An 18,507-nucleotide genomic window follows, 5' to 3' on the forward strand; every position below is an offset into this window, starting at 1 on the left:
ATGTGTTGAGTCAGCAGCAATTTTCACAGTAGAAAACACTTAACAATGGACGAGGTAAGTCTCAGGTTAACGTAAGAAAATTCACGCATTAAAATCTGAGGTATTTATTTCAAATTCCTGACAGTGGGATTGTTTTGTCAACTGCTGTTTTCAAGGTAAAAATGTACTTCAAAACTTCAAAAGAAAATGTGAAATGCCTTTGATGGAAAGAAGGAACTTGACTTCCTTCATACATTTACATTGACTTTAACCAGCGGTGGAAGTACAGTGGCTTTATTTTAGAGAGAGGAAAACATTACAGAGAATACTTGCAATAACTTGAATGAAGAAATACTTGGTCTATGTACAGTAGACTCTTTCTGTTGCTAAATGCTCAGAAGTTGTGGATGACGATGGACTCCCTGTGCTGGGGGCAGACGACCTCGTCAATGTAGAGACAGTTGGCCTTCATCTCGATGCTTTCCTGCAGCTCCAGCTGGCATCGAACCAGAGCCCTCTGCTCCTCGTCTGATTGGGCCGCTGCCTCGTGCAGTCTGAGGGAGCGGAGAAAAAGGAGACCTGTCCTAAACGGATGTATCTCTAAACATCAGCCAACACGGGGAGGAAACTACTTCTAAAACTGGAATCTAGGAAATCCACCTGGTGGGTACTTTCTGTGCGTTTCAAAATAACTTTTTCTACTGCTACTCCTTAAATTATACTGTCATACATGCTTTCTTACAAATTGAATTGTTTTATTTCTATATATTCTTGTGTTATAGCCTTTGTAAACTAGCAGATGTAATGGCTGTGTGTCCACACTGGCATCATTAAACCTCTTGAAAACATGTCTTGCTTTGTCCGTCTACATCAGAGGCGAGTGTGTCCTGGTCTTACATGCTGATGTGAGCGGTGAGCTGCTGGACCTCGGCGAGGAGGTGGGACTGTGCCGCATCATGGCACTGCTCTTTGCCGGGCCTCTGGCGGCGCAAAGCCAGCCGGGCCTGGACCAGACTCAGACCTTGCTCGCTCTCTGCGATGGCCACTCGCAGATTCTCCCCGATCCTCTGCTGGCTGTCAAACTCAGACAACATCTAGAGGGGATGGAGGCGTTCCGCCAGGGTCAACCAGTGTTTACAAAACTTCATTTCAAACAATAGCACATTGTTACTCAATGAAAGGATAATAACTAGCCAATAATATCCTTATATAATAAATGTTAGTTAAAAAGCAATGCTGACTTTTCTCATCGGCCATCAGCCGGACTTTGTTTACTCACTCCCTCTCAAATATACACCATACACTCATCTGCCCTACCTTGGCCAGCTGTTCCTCCATCTGGCTCTTGGCAGACTTGATCTCCAGGACGCTCAGCTGGAGGGCTGCCGCTGTGGCCTGGACCTGCCTCTGTATGTCGGAGGCCGTCTGCTCCAGGAGAGACTCCACCAGGGAACGCAGGGACAGAGAGTTGGCCAGCTGCTGCTCCGCTTTGGCCATGTTGATGTCAGAGATGTTCTGCCACTGCTTTGATGTCACTGCCAAGCTGAGAGAGAAAGAGAGAGAGAGGGAGACCTGGAACTAACAAAACGTCCTCTTTCTTCCCAGATCTGCGGGTCAGAATTTCAAATCGTCATGGTAGTTCACCTCTGCGGAACAAGTTCAGTGTTGGACCTCTGCAGGTTGTTGATGGAATGGTGGGTCATCAAGGCACAGGAGTTGTCAATGCACTGAGCCTCAAATTTCTCCTTCAGATCCTTCTCCAGCTGGTACTTGGCGGATCGGTTCAGTCTGGAACACAAAAAGACATGTTTTGTCTTGCTTTTACTGGCGACTTTATATACTGATTTGATATTATTTCCAGGTTTCAAGTCATTAAAATCACTATAAAAGTTAGAAAATCCAAAGCATTCTTTTGAGATCCCCTTCATAGATCATAGCCAGTCCATCTTTCTTACCTTATCTGCTCAGTGATCTGCTCCGCTACACTCTGCAGAAAGGAAGCCACTCCCTCAATGACCTTCTTCTCCTTCAGCAGCTCTCTCTCCACCTTGTCATGTAGCCTCTCAGAGGGGGGACGTTTCCTTCTGCAGGACGCAGAACAAAAACGTCTCTCACACTCATGCTGCAAGTTGTTGTTTTTATCTGTAGGCTTCATAGTAGGAGAAAGTGGTGCGGAAAGGTGGACTTCACGATACTGAAAGCTAACAAAAGTTGCCAAATCTAAAATAAAAACATTATAGATTTTTCTTCTGACTGTTCGAGATCCTCACCTCTCCTCCAGACAGACCACGGTGACTTTCAGAGGCTCATCGCAGGCCTTCAGGGCTTTTGCCACTCTGCTCTGCAACGCTTCGAGGACATAAATTTCCACAATAATCTCCTCCAACTTCAGCTCCAAACCCTTCTTCACAAACTGGATGTCTCCAAGCCGCTGATCTGAACAGCAGGAGAAGAAACCCTACAGGTCACCTATGTGGTCTTTGCAACATCATCCTTTTAACACATCTGTATTCCCCCACTTACCTAGTCGCTTGCTGTCATCATTTGGCATGCGTTTGCATGCTTTGTCAGTTTCCAGCATTAGCCTCGTGCATTCTGCTCTGAAGAGCTCCGAGCGGTTCCGCATAACCTCAAAAGTCACAAGATTGGGTCCAGCACCCTGCTGGGGACTGTGGTCCGGGACAGACATTACTCTCCACTGGGGGTCACTGTCAGTATGGGCTGGTAGGAAGAACATAAATGAAGAAATGGTTAAAATGTGGCTGCCTCATGGTGAAAGAGACCTCAAACACATGTACCAGAGAGAAATGATACTATACAGGTTTCACTGGACATCCACGGATCATTTATGTTAGAAATGTCAGAAATGAATAGCAGCACCTAGAGAACACCAAGTGCAAACACGTTGCTGAACGGAAAAAGCATTGGACATTGAAAACATTGCAAAATGGCATTTGAAAAGCCCATTAATCTCCAGATAATATGAATTTATTTAATGCTAAGGTAGTGTCATTACCAACACTTAATGCATGCCTATAATCTATAGTCTATAGTGTTGAAGCTTGGATTTCTGAGAGATCTAATTGGTTACAGGTGTTTCAGTTGCATTCTGGGTGCAGGTGACTAATAGTAGGATTGAGTGTGGTATTCCAATAAAGCTTTGAACTGTAGATATATAATTATATTGCCTTTTATTCAGCGTTAAATATGTATACTATGTTCTTTCTGTGGGTGAAGGGGCTACCTTTCATTGTTGTAAAATGTCAATGATGCTAAGCTAAGCTAAATAAACGTTGTAAGCTTGTAATGTTGGCTAGTTATGGAGCAAAGATATTTTTACTGTTAGGCTAACGTTATATGAGTTTACCGAAACTTTTCTTATAACTAATAGTTGAAAATCGAACACCGAAACATTTCTCACGTTTTCAAGAAACCAATGGCACATACCTCGTTACTGGTGGATGTAAAACAGCCAAACGTATCAATCAGCATCGACGTCGTTTACGTCTCAAACGTAAATTGCAACGAAACAAATGGTTACTGCGGCAACGAAACGTCATGGCGGTCTGTTCTGATGACCTCTAGTGGAGGAGAAGTATTCAGGTAAACACTAAACCACTCTGAATACTCTGCTGCGAGTGAAAGTGTACACCAACTACTACTAAGGAAAAAAGTGACATTTAATTTAACGTTAATTGGTGATTACAGAAGACATTGGAGCCCCCAAAGTCCCTTAAAATATTTGATAAAATAATTAAGAAATACAATCTTTAACAAATACCATATTAAAGCACGTTATGGTGAATACAAAATAAATGTACCAACACTTACCGAGTCTGGCTCTGCTCAGAGGTTGGGTGGTAGGAATTACATGAGATAACTATTTTCTTGGGACATATAAATAGTAATAATAATGGCCACTTTTGTAAGAATATTAAAGTTGTGGTATTTCCCACCCCAACAATCCTGAGACACATCTAATAAGCCAAATATAATTACAAACATATTTGCATGCAAGTGTAGTGACTTAAGAATTCATATGGCAGAGGAAAATGCAAAAACGTCCTAATAGAAAACTTAAAAGAAAATAGCTCTAATATATAAAATCTTTTTTCCGCCCATAGTCCCTCCTTGTTGGATTTTAAAGAAAAATATCGGACATAAAAATTGTATTTAAAGCATAATAAGCTGGATAAAACAAATTCTTGGCACCAAATGGCAACATCAGGAAATCAGCTTTGTAATTAACAACTCATACACACTTTTATTTTCCATAATTCAAAACCTAATAGTCACTATATGGCCTTTTGCAGAGGGACAGATACTGGTGAGACTTGCATGGTAGCACCAGAGGGAAATACTTCAGGTAAGACCCGGGGAAGGAGGAAACGGTCAGTCTCAGACGCGACTAAAGGGTCGATAGAGAGGGGCGTCAGTCAGGCACTTCCCACATCTCAAAATAAGGCATCCAGATGAAGAGAATGATGGAGACGTAGCAACAGAAATAAGCAGCATCAGAAGCAGCGTCCACTTCCCTTTGAATAAAAGCTCAGATGTTGTTTCTATTGTCCTGGGTTGTTCAATCGATCAGGATTAAAATGGGAAACGCATGACACACTCAAACCAAACAATCTCTCCATAAATATCCATGGTGTTTGAAGAAACTCTACACTTCACACCTGACATCTGTCGCAGGTGTGCTGCAGAGCTTCAAATATATTCACTGGCTGATAGTTAACCCCAGGAATTATAGTTATGAACTGAGGTGGGAGATCTTTACTTTACTTACCCACTTTTACAGAGCTTAAAAAACAATCTCTCTCTGCCTCCGTACAGAGTGAACACACAGGCCTCACATATCAGCTCTCCCCTCATTAAATACATGACAGTAACATTAATGCATGGCTGAATTAACTACAGTACAGTGATCATTACTTATGGCATATTTCAACAGGGCCCTTTCATGTTGATTTTACTCAAACTATGTGTAGGCCAAAACCAATGTGCTCCGCTGTGTTTCAATTTACAGCTTCACCATCTACGCCAGGATGTGGGAGGCACCAGTGATTAGACATTTTCCCTCCTCCTCCTCCATGTTACATGGTGGATATGACGTGGAGGGCGGAGCCGGGCTCAGTGGAGTCTCAGCGGGCGGAGGAGGGAGCTGTTGTCAGTACTGGAAGGAGATGACGGAGTTCACTTTGTACACGTGGTACGATCGGTTCCAGAAGACCCGCGTGAAGTAGTTTGTGTAGGGCGAGTAGTTCATCTTTATCTCGTGGCAGAATCTCCTGTGCTTGGAGAAAGAGTAAATCTCTCCTTTGTCATAAACCACCTGAATGAACGCAAAGGATATGGGACATTAATGAGAATATTGTATATAATATAACAATTGTATAACAGTTTTGTAAAAACACATACTTTCCAAGAAAGCTTTTGCAAAGCACTTCCATAATACACAAGCTTCCGTTACAATAAATCATGATGGGAAATACATATTTACTTTCTTTCCAACAGTTAGATGAGAAGATCAATACCGCTCTCATGTCTCAACGGTAAATATGAAGCTACAGTTAGCTTAGCTTAGCACAAAGACTGGAAACAGGGGGAAACAGCTAGCCTGGCTGTCAGACCTATTGACTCCCAGAAGTCACGTCTCCCAGTCAGTACACGACCTCCAATACAATCACATCGTGCCGTTATCACTTTGGTTTTTGTACGCAAAATCATTCAAAACCTACTTTGATAAACTTAAAAATCTTGATTTTCAACAACATGCACCATTTAAAAAACACATTACTAGACGCACAGATACAGGTGCAGCTTGTGCTGAACGAGTGTTTACTCACGTGTCTATTGGCGATGTCCAGCAGGTCTTTGATCCGACAGCCTTTATTGAGACTAAGCTCGTTACAAATAGACTCCTCGATGATCACGTAGTTTGCCTTCTGAGAGGTCAGAATCTTGTAGATGTCCTCTGCAGACCTCATTGAATACACCTGGTAAGTCTACAAGGAGAGGAATAAAAGGATATTAATAAATAGAATTTTAAAAAATATGTTCGCTAGTTCAACTAATCTGTGAGGAGGAAAATCTAAATATGTTTTGTCTTTTTTGTGTGTTTACGGGCATTTTGATGCCTTAATTAGAGACCCAGCAGTATAGAGATGACAAACAATTATAACTTAAAATATCACATTACTACAATACATTTTGGAGGAACATTACAATGGATTCAATCTGTTCCATGAATCACCTCTCTATAACCCAAGGACCTGAGATATCTCCCTTTGCTTAAAACTGACCGTACCGTCCTAAGTTGTGTTTTTAAATTACTTTCCAGTACCAGGAGGAGTCTCCTTTGTTTTTCCTGAAGAAAGAAATCTTTCCTCTCACTCACGTCTTCAGTCCTCCTCAGCAGGTCGATCTTTGAGTAAAGCGGTAAACTGGTCACAGCTGAACCTGAACACAACTTCACCGTTCCCAACAGCTGCGGGCTTCCTGCAAAGACTGCCGCCACCGGAGCCTGTGACCTGGAGGGCCAGAAGAAGACGTGAGGTGCCACAATGAAGACTTTAAAAGATATCTGTGAAACTACAGAAAGATCGGGTGACCCACTTGATCCAGCTGATCAGCTCGACTGTATCGGGATCGTAAAACTCCTGCACGTCCGACAACTCTGCTAAGACGCGAGGGCAGTACTGCAGGGCAGAAGAGCAGATGTTATGCGTCTGTAAATGTCCAACATAAAGAGCTTCACAAGATGAAGAGCTGAAATATCTCACCTCCCTCCATAAACTGAAACCAATGATGGTAGGAACCGCTGTGCTCAGGATCATAGACTGGAGAGTAGAACGACAATTAACACCTTAAAGTCCAAGTGATTCGGCATTTATAATAAGTGATGGGATTAGGCTCTTCTGCAACTGTATCTAATAATAATCTGAATATTAACTTAAAATTCCCTTTTGAGTGAATTTGATGGGAGAAAATGCATTTACTTTTTTCATTTAAAGAGCACGTTTGTTGTGAAAAGTGAGCCTGAGGCCACTCACCAGTACTACCGGGTGGATGGACTTCAGTTTGAGCCACTTAAACACAGTCATCCAGAGGTCTGGAGAACACACGCCGAACGCTGTAAACATGCAGACGTACGGGGTCCATAAATACTTCATCCTGCGGGGAAAAAAGAACACAGTCGACGTCTAGTTGTGCCAAAACTGAGCAGGAACAAACAATTCATCAATGCTTCATAGATACATATTGAAAATCCAAATTCTAAAACGCACGTTTACGCTGATGAACGTACCCGTCAAACAGCAGGGCCAGGCCTCCGAATAGCAACGTGTGAAAAACATGATAGATGACCTCAGGCTGCTCCCCTATTCGCCCGTCTTCAAGTCTGAGGTTGGTTTTCATTGGCTGGCCACTGTATCAGAGTAAGAATGCTTTCAGCATCATTTACATCAAGAACCATGATAGAAGCCCTTCACAGCAGAACTTCAAGCTGTGATCACCAGCTCTGTCTAATATAACCTGAAAAAGACACCAAGGAGTAATGTCATGTGCATAGACTGTATATAAGGTATTTGTGGACGGCCATTATGAAGCCTCCAGTTCAGCGTTTTGGCGGTCACCATCTTGGCTTTTAGGAACCAGTGAACGGAAGTGACCATATTTGGACTGCGGAGGAGTGATGTAGTGACGCTGTATACAGCTCTGGTAGCGACCTGTCAATCACCATGTAGCCCCGCCCTAAAGCATACCCTGCTTTATGGTCTGTTTGACTCTAAATAGATCATAATTTACTAAATGAACATCATGCTGTATTGAAGAAGACTTGAAACTAGAGATTGAGACCATAAACTCATGTTTACAATGTTTACTGAGGTAATAAATCAAGAGAGAAGTAGAGTCATTTTCTCATAGACTTCTATACAACCAGAGGAGTCGCCCCCTGGTGGTCAGTAGAGAGAATGCAGGTTTAAGGCTCTGCTGCATTGGCTCCACTTTTCAGAACCGGAGGTTGCCGCCTGGTTATGCATTGTTTGCTCTCTAACCTGAGTCTTCTGTAAATGGTCTGCAGGGTGGACAGCAGACACACAGTGAGCACCAGCAAGTAGAAGGGAAGCACTGAGGCCTGCGTCAGTCGTAGAAATAAGTCCTGACCGGGTGTCTGGAAACTCTCTTGGCACAGGAGGAAGTTGGTGATAAAGTCACTGCCATAAAAGAAAAAAAACATTGAGATTAGATTACAGTAGAGTAGATTATACGGACATACTGACATACTGACTAATATGGATGCTGTTTGAAAACAGGTAATACACCATGCCACCACTGTACAATAGCCTGCATTGTAAAAGCTAACTTTTAACACAGCTGTGACTCACGTTGTCATGTTGAGCCCAAATTTTACTTCAAGGAATTTCAGAATGAAGTCACTCTCACTTACAGGTATAAGTTTCTGTGAATGAAAAACAGGGGTGATTAACCAACAGTTATCATAGAATACATAACTAAGGGAGACAGCTGATCCATGTTCTTGTCCTTGATTATACCTTGACCAGATAACTGAAGGTGATCCCAGTGGTGAAGACGAGGTAGAAGTGGAGGAAGAGCTTCATGACTCTGGCCACAAGAGGTCCCATCTTCATCTTTTGCTGCATTAGGAATACAGGAAACAGCAACACATGGTGTTATTCTACGTTCAAAAATATGTTCAAAAGTCATTCATTTTTTAATGATAAAATACAGAAAGAAATGAAAATTGTCACATTAAAGCAGGTGCAACAAGGAAATATTACTGTTTTACTGTATAATCTAGTTTAAATGATGAATCAGTTATCACTGATGATTATCTGTTAACCAATGATGTAAAAAATCGTGTAAGCAGTAAAGCTCACTCATCTTGGATTCTAAACAAACGCCTGTGATGTGGAATTCCACTGAGCTCTGACGTGAGGGAGCAGCTAACTCTACCTGGAAGTACCTCGCGAGCACTGAGCCAATCAGGAGGCTGAGCAGAGGCGAGCTGAGCAGGGCCGGGTTCTGAAACTGGAACAAGTATGCCAGGAACAGAGCGCCGAGGTAAGCTTTGTGAATGTCAGCATACTTAACATCCCAGAGGGAAGTAGGATGGAGAGAAAGAGAGACGGCAAGAGAGAAGAGAGGAAAAAAAAGGAAAAGGTACAATGTCAGGATCTCAACATATCGAACATACAGGTGTATTTCACAGTTACATTTGGGAACACGTTTGTTCTTGAAGAATATTTAAGCTCATTATAACAAAACAACAACAACAGCATTTTGTTCTTTTTCCACATTTATAAAACACTGGCCAAACGAGTAGTTTGGCATTTTGGGAAACAGTTATTCTGACACCGTCTGAAGGAAACACAATTGAGCACCTCTAAAGCTCAGTAATTAACACATTATCTCTCAGTTGTTTCCTCACACAAAAAGCAGAGTGTAAAAAATGACTACGTGTGGTTTCATGTGCAACACTATTATTCTTGATTAGGTGTGATGACAGATCCTCACCTTACGCGGTGGCACCAGGTCAAAAGAGTCCAGTAAGAGAAGACAGAGGCCTTGGATGAAGAGCACGTAGTGGCTGTGCTCCCAGACCAGGAGGAAGATGAAGGTGGTCGCACTCAGGGTGAGGTAGCAGCACATCTACGGAGGAATGCAGTTCATCAGTGTTGTGCAAACGCTAACTTGGAAACAGTGGAGGGTTATATATAAAACTTGTTTCGTGAGAGGCTCACCTCGGTGGCAGAGCTGATGTTATTACTCAGGAATCCAGTCAAAGCTGCAACCTGGCAAGAGAAGTAAGGCAGAGCCCAGTTGTCCCGCAGAGGAATAGCGTAGTCCACTTTGGTTGTATCCGGTCTGAGGAAGAAATGACATGAGTGGAGTGGACAAGTCCCCATAAAACTGAAAGAAAACAAGTGAAACAGGAGAGTACTATAATGGTTCACCGCTTAAATTTGTATTAACAGCGGCGAGTGTCCCATTTTTAAGTCTGTTCTGTGACCAGAAAGTCAGAGCAACAGGGAGAAAAATGGACAGAAAGGATGATCTGATAAAGTCCACAAGAGGGCGGCAACTTTACCGCGCGGACTGACTTTGACGGCAGGGTTCCTCTCACCTGTTGATCACATACCAGGACACGGTCAACATGCCGGCCACCCAGGTGCCGCTCATCACCCAGCTACACACGAACAGGGCGGTGACATAGATGGCCTGCAGTCCGAAAACCGCTCCGACGTAGAAGTAGATCGGCTCCACAAAATCCTGAAGGGAGAGACAGAAACAGAAAGCTTCCACCACAGACGAGGCCAAAATCATATGAGCAAGAAGATATACACACTATGTGTACTGTTTGCTTTAAATGGCTGTAGAGGGACTATGCCAATGCCAGAAATCATGTACCTAACGACTGTGTGATTATTAGGTGACCAGCCCTAGGAGGCATTTTACATGATAAACCACTGAATCTGACAAAAGATACATATGCAAACTTCAAAAATGAAAATTTAACTGACTTTGGCAGCACCACAGTACAAACTGATGCAAAGCAGCTAACGGTCAACTGTTTTCTGTCTCACTGTGCAACAAATCTCTGGCTGAAAGGCCTTCGGGCCTATGACATCGGTCTGCCAGTGTTTATCTGCTTTGATACAGGGGATTGTACTGGTTTAGCACCTTTGTTCTTGGAAAGGAAATACTCATTCCATTGTATGTATTATCTGATAAAAATACGACACAAATATGTTGTAACATGGTCAAAACTGACAATGGCTTTATTTGATGTAATTTAAAGGAGCTATATATGACATTCAGAACATAAATATACTGTAGCTGCAAACCGCTATTTGCTATGTAAAGATATAGTGGAGTAATGGCGTCCTGAGCAGAAACAAAGATGACTGTCGGCCCTCCTCTTTCTTCCCCTCCCCCCATTCGTGTCCCACTGGCAAGCTAATCCCCGCCACGCCTACATTTAGTTGATAGCCTCTTTAGCTTAAATCAGATGCTCACCTGGCTGCCTGTGACTCTGTATATGAAGCTTGTGATGAGCTCTGGATACAGTGACAAACGCTCCACTGCGTTGATGGTCTGACCCGAAACGGTCCGGTTATCTAGCATCAGCTCATAAAACCCTGGGAAACCCAAACCACATCAGCACAGACTTGATTGACAAGGATAGAGTGATATTATTAGCCTTTAAAGTTAAGTTAGTGTTCGTTTCAAAGTTGTATTTAGTTAAACATTTTCTTTCTTTAATAAGAAGCTCAAAGGACACTCGTACCTCTCTCAAAGGACGGTGCCGTCAGCATGTGCTTGTAGTAGTAATAGTAGAGCCCGCTGCCTCCCTGGAAGGTGATTTCTCGCTCAACCTCCTGAGAGACACGTAAGAGAATTTTAGAATTGATATGTTTATGGCAGCCACGTGTCAGCAGACTCATGACAAACACGGTGTCACCCACCTGTCTGATGGAAAACCAGAACTTCCTGTCATGATACAAAGACATATACGTGGCATAAAGCACACCACAGGCAACTGCTGCCAGGCATCCGAAGAACAGCCTCGCAAGGCGCTGCAGTAAACCCGCTGAGGAGCAGAAATAGGACAATGAACATCACATATCACAACAATACTTTAGTAAGCTATAATGTTAAGTGTGTATTTAAAAAGGAAAAAATATTAATATCCTGCCACGCCATCATCAAAGGTTTATCGAGTCAGTGAAGAAACTAGTGTCTGTTTTTGTTTTAAATCACTATTATCTCCAGCAGGAGAATCATGCAATCAGTCGCGTGTGCATCCTTCCGGTTCGTGAGTGTGCACCTCTGTGTCTGTAAGTACTTGATAATTTTGATTCTGTGGCTTATTGGATGTAAGAAGACTTTTTATATAAGCCCTGCAAAAACAATCAAGCATAGGGAGTAGGAATAACAGTGGACTGACACCGATAGTTGACATTGAGCAGTGCTTACAGTGTAAAGAGAGCGTAGATCAGTGTAGGGGACATGGACTTACATGCAGAAGAGCACTTGGATCTTTTGACAGAGGCCTCGGGTCTGTTTGATTCGTCCTGTTTCTGCTGAGCATCCTCTTCTTTCACTTCACCCTCATCTTTCTGCTGCTCGTCATCTCCACCGACGGACGCGCTCCCATCATCCACTGCGTTCAGCGTCTCTCTAGCCTCTGGTCAGGTGTAAACACAGATAATGGTTTAACTTTTAGCTTTGTGACAGCATATTACAGGTCAGACGTGTTTCTGTGGGCAAATTAACTGATGTTAATGCATGGTTTTTTTGCACAGGAAGCGACCGTGTGTTTGGTTAGCAAACCGCTAAATTAGCTTAACTTACGTGTAGTCTCCAACTCGAGCTCATTTTGGCCCTCGTCCTCTTCTTCTTCTCCCTCCTCCGAAGAGTCTGTTTTTCGACATCGTAACTCGGTCATGACGAGATTAAATTAGAGTCGTCTGATGTGTGGAGACAGCAGCATGCTAGTTAACAAGCGGCTAGCTCTCAACCCAATATTCCGCTTTGAGGTGAACTAGGCAGGTGACAAGCCGAACTATTCGATCGCTTCCCTCTTTTAGCGCAACTTCCCTTGTTTCAAGTTGGAAACTAGCGGGTGAAGTTTCGGTGTTTGCGGTGTCAACTGTGTGCAGCGCTGCTGGGATGTGACATAGCGGAAGTTCCGGGTGCGGAAAGGTACAGAAAGCAACGAAGAAGAGGGAAGACCAAACTTCACTGCAGAAGAAAACTGTCAAATTTTCTTATGTTTTATGTGAATTAAGGAACTGTTTTGAACATGATTATAAATGTAGCTTAATGAGGAAGAAAATATATAAGTAAATAATTGTAAATTTATCATATTTGGGGAAAACAATCGAATTGGCCCCTAAAGGTTGTGACGGACATATTTAGTATTTTTTAAGATTAAATTATTTGTTGATTAATCGGGAAAAATCATTTACATTGATTAACAATAAAAAATAATTGCAGGTTTCAACTCTTTTTTTAGTAACGTTAAATATTAAATCTTAACATGATAACCGACTTGCCTGTAAAGTACAATCAAATCCTAACTGGAGAAAGTGTGCAACTGATGTCCGGTTGTTTCAAATTGAGAGCTGATAATCCAGAGTAAAAATTAAGAATAAAAGAAAATTTAGATTAATAAAATACCCTGATTCACAGCTGAAGAGCTGCGGAAAGGCCTCCTGAGACAGTAATACAAGTGACTTAACATCCAATCTCACTAGACTGAAAATGACCAGACAAGAATAAAGAAAACGTGTGGGTGCGTGGCAAATAGAGACCGATTTATCTGTTATGAATGTCACAGTGAAAGCAGTTTAATCCAACACAACAGTATGTCCCTGCGGCATGCTAAGAGTACAATTCGTATGAAAGCAGAGATGTAAGTTAATATCAATGAGCGGTAAATTATTTTCTTTTTTAAAAAACATTAAAGCCAGAGGAGACGGGCAATGCAAACGATATGCACAAAAAGTGAAATAACATCAAAGACTGTGCATAAAATCTTTTGGGAAACTACAAAAACGGGTCCCAAACTTAAAAACGAGAGTAAAAATATCAACACCTTAAATTAATATGTATGCACTGTATATAAAAGACACTTAACATGAACACTAAGTGTAATTTTTTTTTCAAGAGGCGCCTCTCCGAGGGATTTACTCTTTAGGAAGTCCTTTAAACTTTTAACTACTAAGTGCTTTGAAGTTGGCCGTCCAGCTGAAATGTTGCTGCCTATTCTTCTTCTGGTGATTCCTCAGACTCCTCCCTCGACGTCTTCTTGTCAATCTGTGTTTCTGTGTCGGAGTGTAAGAGCTATGTTACTCGTTATTTATAGGCTCTGTTACAGCAGCAATAATGACTCGGTTATGTGTTCAGTACCTTTCCTGGTTTTGTTCAGGCTCCCTGCGTCCCCAGCTTCTTCACCATCACACCTCTCTAGTATAATGTTCAGGATTTTGGTCACTTGTGGGTGTTTAGCTGCCTTGGTTGAAGTTTCATCGTCTGAACTGTTCCTTGAAGACTCTGAAAAATGATTCACGAAACACAAATACATGATAGAGAGTAAGCAAATGCTTTGAATATTTGTTTGTCCGGTGAAGGGTTTTGTATCTGATCTACCACAGTTGCTTTTCCTTTCTGTCACCTAGCCAACACTGGCTGGGCCGGAGTCCTTACCTGACTCAGACGTCTTTCTTGGCTTTTTGGGAGTTGTGTTTTTCTTCTTCTTCTTCGGAGGTGAAGCCTTCGGAGGTGAAGCCTTCGGTTTATTTTGCGATCGTTTGTCTGTGCGTTTCTTTTTCACCACATTAATCAAGGGTTCGTCATCTGAACTTTCATCGGAGAGTCCTGCAAAACAACAGTGACAGGAGCAAGGACTTGAAAAAAAATCCTCTTCAAAATGATAGGTTTTGTTCATCGTCATGATTGCTGCTACGGTACCTCGTCTCTTTCTTGACGCAGTTGCTTTCTTTGTGTTTTTCTTCTCTGGCTTCTTCTTCTTGGCAACGAGCTTCACCAAGGGCACGTCCTTGTAGTCTTCGTCGTCGTCGTCGTCGTCGTCATCATCATCTGAGCAGCTGTCTGAGGATGAAGGGTCTTTCAAAATCTAAGTGGTTAGTACTAAAATGAGATTATTCTCTCTAGTCGGTGTGATAAAAGTGCTGCCTACCTTTTCGTGATTTGTCTGTAGGTTTAGTTTTCTTGCTGTTTGCTGCATTCCTTTGCTCTTTAGGAGCCTGCGTCTTCTTCCTCGTCACTGCTGCAAGCGGTACATCATCCGAGCTGTCACTGGAAGGCTCTGCATATTTAACTAGAACAAAACATGGATTTTATATATAAGTGCTATGAGAAAAAAATCATTTCAGATGACTTTTGATTATCACATTGGAACACCTACCCTTTACCCTCCCTGCGTTCCTTTTGGATTTTATTACCGGCGGAGTGCCAGAGGCCTTTCGCTTCGGGTAAATTTTCTTGCGGAGTTCAGTCAAAGGCTCATCGCCCGAGCTATTATCGTCATCCAGCGATTCTGCGTCAGAAATGGAAGTCAAGAAAATAAGCATCTGCTGCAGAGCACAGCAACTTTCCGTTGATGCTGCATATCCAAGGAGATGAAATCCTCTCACCTTTCTTCTTTGAATTGACAGTTTTTTTTGGACGCCCTCGGGAAGTCTTCTTTGCAGCTTTAGAGGACTTTTTGGCAATTTTTACGAGTGGCTCATCATTGGAGCTATCTTCTGAGTTCATATCTGAAACAGTTGCATATATCAAAAGATTTAAAGCCATGCATTACAGACAAAACAAAAAACACAGCTGAAATATGGTTGATGATGTGGTAATATAACCACCTGTTTTCTTGTCATTTGTGCCATTAGACCTGATTGACTTGTTGCCTTTTTTCTCTGTTTTTTTAGCTGGTGCAGTTTTCTTTTTCATTAAAGGCTCGTCATCTGAAGAGTCACCCGAAGCTACAACAGGAGAAAATGTAAACAAACAAAATTCAGTGCCTTTTGCTTTTGATTGTCACAAATATTGTTTCTGTTTGATTTGTTGTCCTCACCACTTTTGTCCTTTGCTGAGTTAGTGCTGGATCTGTGCCCGTTTCCACGTGACTGTTTCCCCTCCCTGCATGGCTTCTTCAGGAGCTTTGAGAGAGGCACTTCATCATCAGAGCAGGAGCCGCTGTTTCCTAATCAGAGACAGGATGGGATGAATACCATGAATTACATCTCAAGTTTGGCCTGCTAAAATGATCATTAAAGTTCGACAGTACATTCAGACCCATTAAACTTCCCATTTTCTAGTTTGCATATCCTGATTTTACTTTGCTTTACTTTAAGTATTTTCCAGTACCTGGAGCCGACTCATCAGTTGTCTCAGCAATGTTAAACAATTGTAGTTAACTACACTTTTAACAGATAATGAATGATCGAAAACTTGGCATGCAAAGTTTTTTTTTTCCTTTGGCAAATCAAGTAAATCATGTCAAATTGTTTCCCCAGTGTTATTGTCCATCTACAGAGGAATTAAGTCATTTTTTTCTTCATACTTAAAAACTGGACGTCTATAAAGGCCAGGCACGTTTGTGAATGTTAGAGATTATGTTTATGATGTGATTACTTTTATGGCATTTGCATCAACATTATAGATTGATAGGAAATATGTGGTTTAAGAAATTAGAATTACAAGCTTCAAGGTTCATGGGTGGAGTCAAACCAGTTATGTCACATGTACACAGGATGGGTCTTTAGACCAATACACCATTTAGGCATCCATATATGTGAATACTATAGGGATATCAGATATGTGACCAATGTTCTCCACTAGTTACTAACTTCAACAGTAAAGACTGAAGTTGATCTACTAGCAAGTTTATTAGCATTAGTTAAAAAACAGTAAACAGTCTATGAGGGGCAGCTCCAATAACTCCAAAATGTATCTGCTTTTTAAATAATAATACTTTTAATAAAAGCGTACTCAGTATTTAGAATAGAACTTTAACTGCATTAAGAACAGAGCAGCATTTCTATGTTGGAGCTGGTTGAATTTTAGCTACTTTTATATACTGTGGGATGTTTAATCTATATGTAGCATATTTTAGAAGCTCGTTATGTGTTTTTCTTTTTACGTGAAATTAGTCATTTCAGATGAATGTGGTGGGTCATAGTATGTAAATATTCAAGAATATAAAAGTAAGTCGATGATTTGATCAATATAACATCCCCCATTTTAGCTGTTCTGACAGATGTTAGCAGCACGGGTGTCAATGCTTTGTGTCCAAGTTGTAAATAAGCTAACTTGGCTACAACGCAGCCCTATAACATGTCTGCCTTTTCAGCTCTAATTAAAAACAACATTGTTACTCTAACTACCTGGGGAGTCGTGTGCCGCATCAGCTGTGCTGCAGTCCATCTTGTTGTTAAGTATAAGTTAGCTAACGCTCTTCATCAAAATCGCGCCAAGATGGTCTACCGTGGTTAGCTTCTTCTTTCAGCTAGCGCTAAGTTCGCAGTTTGTTGGTTGTTGTTGTCACCAACTGTTAAGCGTGCTGGTGCGCGAACGTTACACTCCCTGTGTCCCAGAGGGTGATAAAACAAGTTTTCTAGAAACCAGTTTCTCCAGTCATAACTGTAAATATGTCACGTTTGGTTTGTTTTCTTCCGTTTCTGTTTCGGAAAGAAGCGCAAAGGGCGAGTGTTGATGACGTTTCTTCTTCTTTGAATTGTATGGTGGCCTGAAACCGTAAGTTATGAAGCTGCATACCGCCGCCTACTGTATCGGAGTGTTTAGTATAACATATCCCAGCAAAAAAAACTTGGATATAAAGTATTGTACAAAAGTATTTAATGTACTTGTACTCCACTTGAGTATTTCCATTTTATGCAAATGTCCACTAGGTTACACCTCGGAGGCTTTTTACTCAACTACATTTGTCTAACAGCTTAAGTCACTTTTCAGTTTGCAATGTTTCATACGTTTCCTGCCCGGTAAAAAGCATGTATCACCAGGTGATTTTGACGGATGAAGTGTTCCTTTATGGGTTGAGAAAAAATACATCTTCCTATTTAAAAAAAATGTTTTTACTGTGTTTATGGAGTTTTAGAATGAACAGGAACAGGAACATACATAAACCAAAACGGGTCTAAGAGGTTCAACATCACTTATACATTGGTTATAAGATTGCAAAGTGTTAAGTATTTTGAAGTACATTTAGCTGATTATACTTTTTACTTGAGTAATGTTTTCAATGCAGGACTTTTATTTGCAGTGGAATATTTTCACAGTATAGTAATAGTACATTTAATTGGCCTTAGTAGGCCTAAATGATCTGAAAAAAGTACATATATCAGTCACAACACAACACCAGTGTCATGGTCCTATGGTTTTTATTGAGTCTCTGTGCTCCACTTGTCTTTTATCAATAAACTTTTGTTGTCACATTGAGTTTAATGTACCAAAAATGTGCCCTCTGTTACTGCCTTATTTTGGGACTCTTGCCACGTTTTTACTTATTGGTGCACTGATGGTTCGGTTAATAAGCACCACCTGCAGATATCCAACAGTTGTGTCCTTTTCATTCTGAAATGTTACAGTTGCAAAAACACAGGTGTAAATAATAACATTAACGATGTCTGATTTCCATTTTGAAAAGACCTGTTGATATGAAACTATCTTTGTCATAGACCAGCAACTATCAGAGTGGATGATTATGTTTGCTTTTTAACAGCCATTCAAAAGTGATAGATTAATTTAAACCCTATAGGGTTAATTTAATTTAATTTAAACCCTATAGGGTGAGGGTTTAAATTAACGTGAAAAGTGGATTTTAGCTCTTTAAATTTAATTCATGTGACTAACTGGTTGAAGAGGATTGCGTTCCTGTTCATTTTGTACCCTTTGATGATCATTGAAAAAAGTTTGTAAAGAAAACTTTTTTCTGAACTTCTGAAGCCCCGGTGTTAGGTC

At 41.3% G+C, this 18,507-nt stretch overlaps 3 protein-coding genes across 4 annotated transcripts; all 3 read right to left on the reverse strand.

Annotated features, from left to right (window-relative positions):
* Window positions 1-257: 257 nt before the first annotated feature.
* tekt1 (tektin 1) lies at window positions 258-3,560 on the reverse strand. The gene is made up of 8 exons (XM_076105538.1): window positions 3,427-3,560; window positions 2,503-2,700; window positions 2,250-2,415; window positions 1,935-2,063; window positions 1,624-1,767; window positions 1,297-1,522; window positions 877-1,073; window positions 258-533 (listed from the first exon to the last, which is right to left on the reverse strand). Exons 2-8 carry the CDS (start codon window positions 2,666-2,668, stop codon window positions 374-376), a joined length of 1,188 nt encoding a protein of 395 aa, XP_075961653.1. The 5' UTR covers window positions 2,669-2,700; window positions 3,427-3,560; the 3' UTR covers window positions 258-373.
* Window positions 3,561-4,216: 656 nt separating this feature from the next.
* LOC142964940 (putative C-mannosyltransferase DPY19L4) lies at window positions 4,217-12,687 on the reverse strand. The gene is made up of 19 exons (XM_076105537.1): window positions 12,361-12,687; window positions 12,026-12,193; window positions 11,472-11,596; window positions 11,294-11,384; window positions 11,023-11,144; window positions 10,130-10,275; window positions 9,747-9,870; window positions 9,520-9,654; window positions 8,959-9,090; window positions 8,538-8,639; window positions 8,370-8,443; window positions 8,040-8,198; window positions 7,289-7,408; window positions 7,035-7,155; window positions 6,765-6,821; window positions 6,598-6,680; window positions 6,380-6,512; window positions 5,829-5,987; window positions 4,217-5,314 (listed from the first exon to the last, which is right to left on the reverse strand). The coding sequence occupies exons 1-19, from the start codon at window positions 12,452-12,454 to the stop codon at window positions 5,150-5,152; spliced, it is 2,310 nt and encodes a 769-aa protein (XP_075961652.1). The 5' UTR covers window positions 12,455-12,687; the 3' UTR covers window positions 4,217-5,149.
* A 617-nt stretch (window positions 12,688-13,304) lies between these two features.
* On the reverse strand, window positions 13,305-17,248 carry LOC142965169 (uncharacterized). 2 transcript variants are annotated; one of them, XM_076105962.1, is made up of 10 exons: window positions 16,914-17,248; window positions 15,602-15,730; window positions 15,390-15,509; window positions 15,168-15,290; window positions 14,939-15,070; window positions 14,711-14,851; window positions 14,482-14,622; window positions 14,218-14,388; window positions 13,921-14,064; window positions 13,305-13,835 (listed from the first exon to the last, which is right to left on the reverse strand). In XM_076105962.1, the coding sequence occupies exons 1-10, from the start codon at window positions 16,951-16,953 to the stop codon at window positions 13,774-13,776; spliced, it is 1,203 nt and encodes a 400-aa protein (XP_075962077.1). In that variant the 5' UTR covers window positions 16,954-17,248; the 3' UTR covers window positions 13,305-13,773. The 2 variants fall into 2 exon arrangements, with proteins under 2 accessions (XP_075962077.1, XP_075962076.1); XM_076105961.1 differs by having other exon boundaries at window positions 14,482-14,637.
* Window positions 17,249-18,507: the final 1,259 nt, after the last annotated feature.

This window comes from Anarhichas minor, unplaced genomic scaffold (assembly GCF_050575085.1).
Source record: "Anarhichas minor isolate MPS153535 unplaced genomic scaffold, ASM5057508v1 ptg000033l, whole genome shotgun sequence".
In the NCBI taxonomy this organism is placed as follows: Eukaryota; Metazoa; Chordata; class Actinopteri; order Perciformes; family Anarhichadidae; genus Anarhichas; species Anarhichas minor.

Excerpts from the sequence above, each read along its gene's own strand:
- tekt1 (XM_076105538.1), bottom strand. The coding sequence starts at position 2,668 with ATGTCTGTCCCGGACCACAGTCCCCAGCAGGGTGCTGGACCCAATCTT. Across the intron at positions 1,768-1,934 it reads CAGATCACTGAGCAGATAAG|ACTGAACCGATCCGCCAAGT; the intron begins GTAAGAAAGATG and ends TTTGTGTTCCAG. Across the intron at positions 534-876 it reads CTCACCGCTCACATCAGCAT|ACTGCACGAGGCAGCGGCCC; the intron begins GTAAGACCAGGA and ends CCGCTCCCTCAG.
- LOC142964940 (XM_076105537.1), bottom strand. The coding sequence starts at position 12,454 with ATGACCGAGTTACGATGTCGAAAAACAGACTCTTCGGAGGAGGGAGAA. Across the intron at positions 7,156-7,288 it reads CTGGCCCTGCTGTTTGACGG|GATGAAGTATTTATGGACCC; the intron begins GTACGTTCATCA and ends TTTTCCCCGCAG. Across the intron at positions 6,681-6,764 it reads GTTTCAGTTTATGGAGGGAG|TACTGCCCTCGCGTCTTAGC; the intron begins GTGAGATATTTC and ends TCTGCCCTGCAG.
- LOC142965169 (XM_076105961.1), bottom strand. The coding sequence starts at position 16,953 with ATGGACTGCAGCACAGCTGATGCGGCACACGACTCCCCAG. Across the intron at positions 15,071-15,167 it reads TGTCAATTCAAAGAAGAAAG|AATCGCTGGATGACGATAAT; the intron begins GTGAGAGGATTT and ends TTTCTGACGCAG. Across the intron at positions 14,389-14,481 it reads TGCGTCAAGAAAGAGACGAG|GACTCTCCGATGAAAGTTCA; the intron begins GTACCGTAGCAG and ends GTTGTTTTGCAG.